This window comes from Elephantulus edwardii, unplaced genomic scaffold, assembly GCF_000299155.1.
Source record: "Elephantulus edwardii isolate Elephantulus edwardi_28Jun2011 unplaced genomic scaffold, EleEdw1.0 scaffold00063, whole genome shotgun sequence".
Taxonomy (NCBI): domain Eukaryota; kingdom Metazoa; phylum Chordata; class Mammalia; order Macroscelidea; family Macroscelididae; genus Elephantulus; species Elephantulus edwardii.
Genome location: NW_006399813.1, coordinates 5995078 through 6007238, shown reverse-complemented (window position 1 = coordinate 6007238; position 12161 = coordinate 5995078). Strand labels below are relative to the sequence as shown.

The following is a 12161-nucleotide window of genomic DNA, read 5'->3' as shown; positions in this document are numbered from 1 at the left end:
ATGATGGGCTCACGCATGGAAACAAGATAGAGGAAGAAAAGTCTGCTGTGGGTTAGACTCTGCAAGAGAGCTGGGAGTGGGAACTGGGTTAGTTCTTGAAGAAGCAAATTCACGGAGTCTGAAAACAACCAAGTTGGAGAAAAGAGAATGGCCTGGGAAGTTATTCAACTCAAGTTAACGCCTTTGAGTTGGAACCAACTCATAGCTGATCCTCTAGGGGATGTTCGAGGCTGTAAATCATGTAGGAGGAGGTTGTCCACCTTTCTACCTCGGAGCCCTGGTGTACTCAAACTGACAGAGAAAGACAGTCTTTGGGTGAGCACCACATCTCCTTCTGAACACCACCAAAGCACCCTGGAAATTATTAGTAAAGTAGAAATATGGCTCTCCTGGCTCATGAACTTTAAAGGACATGGTATTAGGAATCAGGAGGTTCTTACTTCCTGAGAAAATTCAGCTTAATTTCTGAGGCTCCCTTCTCTGGTAGCAAGTGGGAACAAGTGAGCCTTTCTAGGTGGTCTTCTGGAAATATGATCATCCACTCAAACATGGTCTCCCTGATTCTACTCCGATCCCTACTGTGTCTCCCTCTCCAGAGCATGAGTCTTCTTGCCCTAGGAAGCTCCTCAGAGATCAGAGTTCAGAATTTACTCATGTGCACTAAGTCCGTTCCAAAGACATTTTATAGATACCAGAGAACATGGGGGGGGGGGGGGGGGGGGGGGAGGGATTTTTTCTTTGTCAAAAAGCATGGACATTTTTTTTTAATTGTTTTCAGGGCCTGAAACCCCTCTGAGAAGAAGCCCAGGCATTCAGAGTATATAGAACAAGAGCTTGATTTTCCCCGCTGGTAGCCTAATGGTAGGGAGTTATGCTGCCAAATCAAAGGTACGCAGTTCAAATCCACCAGATACTTTGAGGGAGAAAGATGGGCAATCTTCTCTCACACAGTTTTCAGCCTCTGAAAATCCACTGAAGGGTGAGCTGTCAGATGGTTGTGACTCAAGGATAATGAGTTGAGTTGCTGATGAATTCATGTACCGGGCTATGCAGCTAGAGCAGCAGCTCTCAAACTTCTGGGAGCATCAGCGTAGCCTGGAGAGCTTGGAGATAAATGGATGACGAACAGGTTCCTGATGCCGTACGTCTGGAATGGAGCCCCACGCATCTGCACATCTAACAGGCCTGGGATGCAGGTGCTGCCGGTCCAGGCCTTGCTCTGAAAGCTGCTGCATCTTTCCGCTCTCATCTAGTCTTAAAAGCATATGCTTGTTCCAGTCCATCATCCCACCCAGAAACACCCCTCATGTCTGTAACACCTGAGCTCTCAGAAGCAGAGCACCCCATCACACAGCAGATGGAGCTAGAAAACCAGGCTCCGGTGGTTTTGAGGAGGGTGAGGTGAGGGTGGTACGCTGGATTCACCTCTCCTCTCCACCTGCAGGGAGGCCAAGCAGCCTCGGGGTCCCCTTCCCTGCGTGATCACTCTGCAAGGTGCTTGTTATCACCACCTTCACTGGCCCAACTTCACTGACATTTTCCTCACTTCCCAAGGATAGGAGAGGAGAGGATGGAACTTTCAGACCAGCCACTTATGTCCAGGCCACTGACTCTTGATCCTGGGGTGCTTCTGGCCTGAGGCCCAGGGGTGTCTCACTCAGGCTGTGGCCAGGTTTCTGACTAATCTCGTGGTCTTTACAGTGGCAGCAGACAAGTGTCTGAAGGACAGCACTTGGACATCGGGAGGACACCTTGGAGAAAACCTTCTTGTTCTTAATGGTCTCATCCCTTTGGGGGCTCTTTCTGCTCAATAGGGCTGGGGAGGAAAAGCTGAGCAGGGGGAACCCTGTATTCTAAGGAATAGCCTCCAGTGGACGGTAAGGGAGTAGACGTTTTGCTCAACTTTAGGAGAGAAGTAAAGCCAGATATGGGACTGCTATTCTAAAGCTTTTCAAGGGTTGAATGGTTTACACAAGGGGCGAAAAACCCAACTTTGCAGGTCTCATACCCAAGTTCCTTGTAGCTTATCAGCAGGCTGAGGCCAAACTGACCAACCACCTCCCTAGTCACCACCAACCATCTGTCAGTAACAAAGAGCCTTTTCTCCAGGCTGACAAGCCTGTGTTTTTCCAGTTCTGATCCAGATGCTGGGATCTGCAATAGAGCAGGGAGGTGGACGCAGGGATCTCTCCTGCACTATGATGCTCTGATACACGACTATGGCTCCTTTACTCTTTCAGTAAGAGGTTCCTTATGTAGGAGCGAGGGACAAGTGTGGACCAATGGGCTTCTAATTGAGTAAATAACTTTCCCTGTCCTCCCTTACCTCAGTCAATCGCAATGGGGCTGGCAGAATTGGTTCCAGATGTTGAATTCAGACAGAATCTGATTTGGACTGGCTTATGCTTCCAGCTCAGGCTGAAACACCGTTTAGCAGGAGAGTGGAGGAGGTAAGAGACATCAGGGAGTGAAGGAGGGAGACAGCTATCTTTGTGGCTGGTGGAAAAATGAACTAGAGGTGGAATCCCGGGAGGCTGTGTGGGCTAGTGGATGGGAATCCCTGTCACAGGGCAGCTCAAAAGATGATGTCACTGGCCTCTCTGGCTGCAGCGACTTCATCTATAAAAGGAACACAGTGATTCTGTAGCGCAAAGATGTGCCCTATGGATTCCTTTAAGAGCTCCACTCCCCACCTATTGTCATGAAAGACCTTGCCTCATAGAAACCAGTCCTAATTTCTATGACTGGGGATGTGCCCAAGTAGGTGAAAATAGTGCTTCCTCTCCTTGCTTGTTACAAATGTCTTAAGTCATTTCAAACTATCCTGTTACAAATGTCACAGTGAGGCAATGTCTCATTTCCAAGTTGTCCGGGGTAGGGACCCAGGATCACGGTTCTCCAGCACACAGCTGGGGACAGGACACTACTGACTTCAGGATTGTTACCATTCTTGCTATTGCCATTGTCTTTCAGAATGGCATTCAGAATGTCTAAGAAAAGGAGGTGGCGTGAAATGGCACTTCCTCTGTTGGTTGACACGGTGGGGACAGCCTCCACCACCCCCACATCCTGGCAGCCTGAAGAGTGTGAGGCTGTGAGGATCTGGGCATTTCCCGCTGGTTTTCACTTGGCCATCTGGCCCCCAGGCCAGTGTGTGTGTGTGACCCCTCGCCTCCTCTGGCCCGAGCCCCTTACCAGTAATCCTCCATGCTTCCACCTCTGCTGTAGACGGGGCCCTCCAGCTCCCTGGCGTTCTGGAAGATGTTCTCATGCTGGATGATGATGGTTTTGATCAGCTCGTTCACGTGCGCCTGGCAGGACACCTGGTCGTGGCCCTCGGGCACTGACATCAGCGAGGGCCCGAAGCAGATGGCGAGGTTGTAGGGGTCCATCATGTTCTCCTCACTGAACTGTGACAAGCTGGAGGGGAAGGAAAGGGGGCAAGCGGGAGAGCACTTGCATGAATGCCCAGAAAACCCCCTCACAAGGGCACTGCCAAGAGCAGAAGCAGAAGGTCCACAAACCGCCACCTGCCCTCCCGGATGTCAGTCCTTCCAGAAAGCTGAGCTGGGGAAAAGGGAACGGTCACTGCTACGGTAACTCAGGAGCCAAGGAAAGGCAGAGTGGGGGTGCCCAACACACTCCATCCTAGTGGAAGGGGTGCAGTGCTGACTCCTGGAAGCTCTGAGCCCCACTTTCTGCCCCGACTCTGGTAGGACCTAGCCCACCAAATCCACTGTGACGTGAGGTCCTGCACTCTGCCGAGGTGGACACAGCTCTCACAGAGCAACGTGCTAAATTCAGAGAGCCGACGGGGACCCTCAGGCTGCCCTGGAAATGACATGGGCAGAGGACACAGGCTTTGTGTACTGGTTAGCTTAATTCAGAGCAAAATAACCAAATTCTTAGAGAAATTCCATGCTAGACTCTTGACTTTTTTTTTAAAAGTCAACCAATTAGTGGATTTTATCAAACAGTGAATTTCCTTCCAGAAGAGCTTATATGTGGTCATTTTTCATTCTCATACTATCCTCCTCTACTGTTACATGCAGGATTTACTCAGGAAAAGATCAGCATGCTATTCAGCTTTGCCTAGGTTTCTTCTGAATGCTAACTTGATTATTGCTGGGTATTATTTTTATAAAGGGAATTTCTCCTTCTCAGCTCAGTCATACGTCCAGCCTGACCAAGGACTCAAACCTTTTCAGTCACTGCACCTACTGAATCCCCATTGGCCCATCCCTGACCTGGGTCAGCTCTCGATACAGGCCCAGAGCTGCCAGCTTTGTCAAGGAGCTCTACCCTGCTCACAGGGCCCCGCTGGATTCCTCGGCACCTGACTGTGTCAGACCTTGAGAGGAACCAGTCTCCTGAAAGCCAACGAGAAGGTTGAGAAGACTCAGCCACTTTCATCTGAGTGGATATTCATCAGAATCAGGCAGTCTGTTTCAGACTGACAGCACTGGGCAGGTCCCTCTCTAGTTCAGTGGTTTGTTCTTTCACTGAAGATTCCAGTATGTTCCCTGGCCCCTCACCCTGTCAACTTTCCTATTGGTCTCAGTAAAAGGACTGGGGAGGCCCCGCAGAGCCCCTGAGACTAATGCCTGAACTGATCAGATCCAGGACTCTCACCAGATGCTGAGCCAGGTAGCATCACCCTTTCATCCCTCTAAGAACATGTGTGAAAATGAGCTTCGGATGTTTATAAAGTCTGTTGCCACTGTGGCTCTAATTGTAGACCCTTGAAGCAACAAAACAAAATACACCAAAACGTCATGTATGTACACAAAAAATGCATATAATTTTGCATTAAGAATCACCATGTTAATAATCCTTACAGAACCTGAAGGTATTATCCTACAGAAGACCTCAAAACCATGAATTTTTATTTATTTTTTTTCTTGCTGTGTGCCTTTAAGTCAGATCTGACTGGCATAGGAAGAGACTGCCTGTCCTCCAGCCAAACATCTGGTGGATTCGAACTGCATGCCTTTGAGATTACAGTGGAGTTTTTATTTTTAAAGAAACACCTAAAGTACACATTGGTAACAGGTTCCTTTGGAATTGATTTCTATGCATAGCATCACCTTGAAGACTTGTACTCTATTTCTAATGAATCATCTTTTGTGCATCCTAAAAAGGTTCAGCATATTGGGCCACGGTGGGTCAGAAGTGACTCAATGGCCAAGGGTTTGTTTGGGAGGTTTCAGGTTTGTGGAGGGGTGGTAAGACACTTAGGACCGGGGCGGCCAACTGCTTTTCATGCTGCACTTTTCAGGATTTTTAAATTCCAATGATGTGTGCATTTGCCTCCTTGGTTAAATTAAATGAGGGGGAAGCCACTTCAAGGATTTTAGAGTTAAATAGACCTAGTTCTGAGTCTTAGTTCCATCACTTTGTTCTAGTTCCCTACTTTCTTCATTGTAAAATGGGGCAATAAAAGTGTGTCTTTTATGGGGCTGTTTTAAAGATTAAATGAGATAATCTATGTAAAGCATTTGGCACAGTGCCCGGCCTGCAAGGGGTATTTCAGTTTCCCCCCTATAATTCCAGTTCTGTTTGCTTCTTGATGGAAGATCTAGGCAGGGACTAGACAGCGGGGCTCCAGACATGGGGCAGCTAAGAATTCACAGGAATCTACTGACCTTCTTCCTCTGACAGACACTATCAAGTCAAGGACTCTACTTCCCCAATCAGAACTCCCCATGGGGAACATTATGCTTTGGACACACTGTTTTTTTTTCTTTTTAACATTGTGATTTTATCAAAAGTTTACAGGGAAGTGGCTTTTCATTCATTCATTGTTGCACATTTTCTTCCCTACCCCACATTAGTTCACTTTTTCTTTTTTAAAAGAATACTGGTTCATTGTTGCATAATTTCCTCCCTCCCCCTGCCCCCCAGTCCACTTTACTATGCACCTCTTATTCTGGACTGTTTTCATACAAATAATGCCTTTTAAATAGTTGTTTCCTTCATCTGTTTCAATAGAGTATTCATTATTTATCTCTTCTTTTCTTAGTTTTCCTCCAACCCCCATTTCTGTCCTATTTTATAACAATGGCACTAGGTAGTATTTGTTCTTTTGTGACTGAGATATCTCACTCAGCATAAAGTTCTCCAGGGTCACCCAGGCTGTGTAATATTTTATTAATTCCTTGTTTTTCAGTGCTGTGTAGTATTCCATTGTGTGAATATACCATAGTTTTCCTATCCATTTATTTGTTGATGGGCACTTGTGTTGCTCCCATCTCTTTGCTATTGTGAATAATGCAGCAATAAACATGGGTGTGCATGTACTCTTTTTTTTTTTAAGAGTATATTCCTAGTAGAGAATTACTGGGTCAAATGGTATTTCTATTTCCAACTCTTTGAGAAAGAACCATACTGTCTTCCATAGGCACTGTACCATTTTACATTCTTACCAGCAGTGAATAAGGGTTCCAATCTCTCCAAAACCTAGCCTGCATTTGTTGTTTGCTGTTCTGCCAAACTTTGCTCTAGTCACTGGGGTGAGATGTTGTTACCTTATGGTTGTATTGATTTGCATCTCTCTGACAGCTAGGGATTTTGAACATTTCTTCTGTGTTTGTCTGCCATCTGAATTCCTTCTTTGGTGAAGTCTCTGTTCATATCCTGTGCTCATTTTGTGAATGGGTTGTTTACCTTTTTCTTGTTGAGGTGCTAGAGTATTCCATAAATTTTAGATATGAGTCCATTATCAGATATGTTATTCCCAAATATATTTTTCCCAGTCTGTAACTTTCCTTTTTACCCTCCTGGAGAAGTTTTTTTGATGTGCATATCAGGAGAGAATAGAATCGTTAAATGGGACCTTCTAAGACTCAAATCCCCAGGATGCATTATTTTAAATACACAACAGCTTACTTAAAAACTCTCAGCTTCACAGGCCCCAGGGGTTGGATATGGCAACAAATAACACACTTATGGGTGAGACAGTATGCACATGAGGTGGAGTCTGATAGGGATGAAGAGAAATTATATTAGTTGCCAAGACCCCAGGCAAAGCCTACAATGGAAGTTCCTCAGGCCTTTAAAGGTTTTGCATTAGGAGACATCACAACTCCCCTCTATAAACCTGTGGTACAGCAGCCTCCCACAGGTGACCCCAAAGGGCTTGCTAAGACATAAGAAAAAAAGGTGATTCTGGCTGATTCTTCCAAGGTATTCCTTGACAGTCGTGTTCCCCACGTCTATTAACCAGTGCAGTAAACTCCACCCTCTCTCACTCTTCCAGAATCACTTACACAACTATCCTTGCTCTCTCCTCCATCAATTTCTGCCCCCTCCACTGCTCATCACCAGTGGCATACTAACAGGTAGAAATCCCTCCCATCTTAACATTCTCTTCTCGGCCCCACACCTCCATCCACTCTTCTGCTTCTCTAGATAATAAAATTCCTTAGAAGGTTGTCTGCACCTGCTGTCTCCACTTCTTCGCCCTCGAGCCTAACACCCCAGGATGCTGTCCTTCCACGCCACCCATGTGGTACTCACCAAGGCTATGCTCCCCAGGCTGCTCTGTCAGCTCTTAGTCTTTTGCTTAGCTGACCTGCCAGTGCATGTAATGCAAGGGCTGGTCACCCCGAGTATCTTTCTCTATGTGGTTCTTGCATTCCTGCTCACTTTTCCTCTGACCCCACTACTCACTGTTACCTCAGTGATGTTTCCTCTACCTTGAACAGCATATCTTCACTCTTGGCATCTTCCTACTCCACTACCTGCTCTACTCTTCTCTGCAGCACAGTATCTTCTGATACGGTATGAATTTTGTCTGCCTTCCTCTTAAGAGACGGTAACTTCCAGGAAGGCAGAGACCTTGACTGTTTGGTGTACTATCACATAGCCAGGTGCTAAAACAGGGCCTGGCACACTGCTGTTGACGGGTACTGCCGAGTCGATTCTCACTCAACGACTGTGTGAGCCAGAGCAGAGCAGCTCCATACGCCTTCCCAGCTACGATCTTCATGCAATGAGATGGCCAGGTCTTTTTCTCTAGCGAGTTGTTGTTGACAACTCAAAGGACCCTACAAACAACAGATCTGAACGCTGTCCTATCCTGTGCCATCTTTTCAATCTCTAACACCCTCAAGCCCAATCACTATAAGTGTCAACTCATCTTGTTGAAGGTCATCTTCTCTTTGGCTGTCCCTCACTTTTCCAAGCATAATGTCCTCCAAGAAATAGCCTTTTCTAGCAACATGTCCAAAGTATGTAATTAGAAACTTTGCCATCCTTGCCTCCAGGAACACTCTAGCCGCACCTTCTCTAAACATGTTTGTTCATTTGGCGGTCCATGAGATGTTCAGTACTCTTCTCTAAAACCACAGCTCAAAGGCATCAACTTGAACTTAACAGCAGTGGGTAATCAAAGGAAGTCTATAGACCACCGGCTTCAAAAGCATCCAGGAGATGCTGTGAGTTAGAGTTCGTGTCCAATAAATATGTGTCAAATAAATGAATGGATAAAAACATGAGCCTCAGTGAGTTTCCAAAGCTATCCAAATCCACTTCTTTTTCAGTTGTATTCAGGAGTCAAAACACTCCTTATAAACATATGAAGAGCCCACACACATGCTTCCCAAACCAGGAGCACTTGGAAGTTGGTGAGATTTAGAGCAAGATTCAGTCTTTCTGGAGAGGAGCTGGGCAGTGTCAACCTCCGAGAGGCATGCTGGCGTCCTTCTGATGGAGTGGACACTGAAAGGGAGTGGTGTTTTCAAACTCAGACATGCACATGACTCATTAGAGATGTTGTGAAAATGAAGATTCTGATTGGGTAGGTCTCGTGGGGAGGGGTAAGAGGTTGCATTTCCAACATTCTCACGGATGCAGGCAATCTGTGGACTTTCCTTGATGATCACTGTTGTTGAGCTGATGCTAATTCATGATGACCCTCCACTGAGGTTGGTGACCCTCCACTGGGGATGGTGCAATCTCCCAGGAGGAAAGGATCTCATCCTTCTTGACGGAGTAACGGGTGAATCTGAACCACTGACCTTTCAGTTAATAGCTCACGACAGTATGTACGAACAAGAGACTGAACAAGTTGCTATCAAGTCGATGCCTATTTGCGGGGACCTCCCGTATGTCTGTCTAAACAGGACAGTGCTCCCCAGAATTTTCAGTGGCTGATATTTCAGAAGTAGATCATCAACTCTTTCTTCTGAGATACTTTTCGATGGACCTGAACTTCCAACTTTTGAGTGAGCAGCTGAGTGAGGAGACTATTATTAGAAATCTGAAGAAATCAGGTTTCAAAAGGTGAGCAAACAATCAGTTGCAGTGAAGTAGGCGTTACACCCCCCCCACCCCCATTACCCACACCCAGCTGGGGGTTACCCACAGCTGGGCAGTACCTATTCTGTGGTGAGAAGCCTCTAATACCTCTTGGCTTCCTAGGGTTTTTGTAAGTTAACCCCTTCAGGGTGGGCTACAGTTATTAACTTGTGTCTGGTGAATGAAATGCAGAGGAGATGCTGGGTGACCACTTCTGAGATCAGCTTACAAAGCCTATGTTTATATCTTGGGTGTTCCTTTACTCGTTCACTCTGAGGGAATCAGCTGCCATGCTGTGAGCTGCTCTATGGAGAGACCCATGTGGAAGGGAACTAGAAGAAGCCCAGAGCCAACAGACAGCCAGGAACTGAGTCCCTCAGTTCAACAACCCCATCAAGTCTTCAGATGAGACCACAGCCCTGGTCAAAACTCTCACTGGAAGCTTGAGATATCGAGTCCAAGGGGACCCAATCCTGCTACTTTAAGTAGTCCTGCATTCCCAGCCAACAGGCACTGTGAGTAAATGAATACTTATTGATGTAAATTACTAAGTTTGAGAACCGATTACACACACAATAGATAATCAATATCAAGGCCATGTAAGAAAATGATTAATTATTAACAAGGCTTGCTATGCAGCACACAGGAGCAATAACTTTGCAAATTATTACCTAACTTCGGAGGGACTGGAGAGCATTATGCTGAGTGAACTAACTCAGTCCCACAAGGATAAATATTGTGTAAAACCATTATTGTAGAATAAGTATAAGGATCCAGGAGGGATGGGAGAGGCTGGAAGCAGAGGGATGTGGATGTGCAGGAGGAAAAGGGAATTAATCATTCGGTTGTACAATTTGATGGGGGGGGTAAGGGAAATGGAAAGAATTGGTTCAAATTTGTATTCTAGTTTTGTAAATAAATGAGTAGAAAAATGAAGAAGGGAAAAAAAGAAATTAAACAAACACCCCACCCCCCACCCCCAAATCCCCACAAGGTTTGCTAGACAGTAACTTTTTTTTAAAAAAAAGAGGTTTGAGATGGCCTAGTGGTAAGAAGCTATGCTGCAGTCCCAAAAGCATGCGGTTCAAATCCACCAGCTGCCCTGCAGTAGGATGGGCAATCTATTCCTACGGGATTTACTGCCTTTGAAAACCTGCTTGAAGGTCAGTTCTGACTCAGTGATACACAGCAATACAAGGAGAGAATAAGTCACAAACAAGGAATAGTGCGCACACAGTTAACAAAGAAGGGTCCTGAAAGACAGGGCTGAAGCAAAGTCCCCATCGGGCACTCCCTGCTAATTTATGATGGACCTGTCAGTCACACCCACTTACCACCCGGCTCCGCCCACGAAGGTCGTCTTCATTACCACGTGTGCTTTGAATTCTATTATTATTTCAGGAAATATGAGTACTGTTGCTATTTTGGTGAGAAAAAAAAAATCTTTTCAATGAAACACAGGTGAGCAAATCAGTCTTTCCCTCTCCAATTAGAAAACAAAGTAACTATTTAAAAATGAAAAACAAGAGTCCAGAATGAGGGTTGCATAGTAGAGTGTACTTGGGGCGGAGGTGTGTGTGATTGTATACCAATGAAATAATTTTTCTTTTATTTTTCAAACTGGGGGCAGGGGTGTGTGCAGCGAGAAAAATGCAACAATGATGTATGGAAATCCAAAATCTCTGTAAACATTCACTAAAATCGAAAAAAAAACCACCCCAAAACCCAACAAAAAACAAATCAACCCAATTGCATTACAAATAAGAAATGGAATCACACCAAAAACAATGAGGAAGAAATGAAAACCTACATAACTTTAGAAAATATATTTTGTCTGGATAATATAAGGTTAAAAACGTGACTGTTTACAACTAATGTATTCTAGTCAGTAAGTAAATCTATTTCTAACTGGAGTGTGTGTATAACATGATTAAACAAATAAATGAATTTATTGTCACTAAAAAAAATTAAAACAAAAAGAATAATATGACTCTTTAGAATGTGGTTATTCTCATGTTTTTATCCAAACAGTGGTGGCCATCATCTATAGCTCTACAAGATGTATCTCTCTGCCTGCACCTCCCTCCTACAATCCTTTAAGTGTGATGAAAAGAAAGAGCTAAGAGGCCACTGTGTTTATGCACAGTAACTCCTGTCTCTCTCACCTGCTTAACCACCACGTGGTGAATCTTGATCAGGAGAACAGACTGCACTCCCTTTGAGGGCAGGTATTAGTCAAGGAGAGGAGACCAACTCGAGAGTAATTACATCAGCCTGGGCCAGGCTGCCAGGATGTTTCTTAGGGGCAAAGATGGTGAAACATCATCTCATACACTCTGGGCTTGTTGTCAGAAGGGGCCAGTCCCCAAAGAAAAACCATCATGCTGGGAAAGGTCAGCCAAAGAGAGAAGATCCTCAATGAGAAGGATTGACACAGTGACTTAAAAAAAATGGATTTGAGCGTGGCAGAGATTGCCGTTTGACAATGGCTCAGGCTAGGCCAAGGCTCCAGGCTGTTGTTCCCTGGGTTGGTATGTGTCATCATCAATTGGACGGTACCTAACACCATCACCATGCTGGACACATGAACAGTTGAGGGATTTTTTTTTTAATGGAAAAGTAAAAGAAAAGATTCTTTCATTGTTTTACAAACCCTCCCCCAGGTCCCCTCCACCGTGTAGCCCTCGCTCTAGACTCCTGTGATGACAGAAATACCTAGTCACATCTCTCTTTTACACAGTTTTCTCCCTCCTCTGTTTCAGTGCAATATACATTATTGAACCCATCTTACTCAGTCTCTCCCCAACCCCAAGGACAGTCCCATTCTACAACAGTGGCATCATGTAATATTTGTCCTTTTG

The 12161-nt window shown here is 45.3% G+C and overlaps 1 protein-coding gene across 3 annotated transcripts in view; it reads right to left on the bottom strand.

Annotated features, from left to right (window-relative positions):
- The window catches only part of SRGAP2 (SLIT-ROBO Rho GTPase activating protein 2), a 306462-nt gene that overhangs the window by 13510 nt on the left and 280791 nt on the right, over positions 1–12161 (bottom strand). For all 3 annotated transcript variants that reach the window (XM_006887926.1, XM_006887927.1, XM_006887928.1), the window contains exon 17: positions 3196–3420. In XM_006887926.1, the coding sequence (XP_006887988.1) occupies positions 3196–3420 (225 nt within the window). The remainder of the gene's footprint in view (positions 1–3195; positions 3421–12161) is intronic.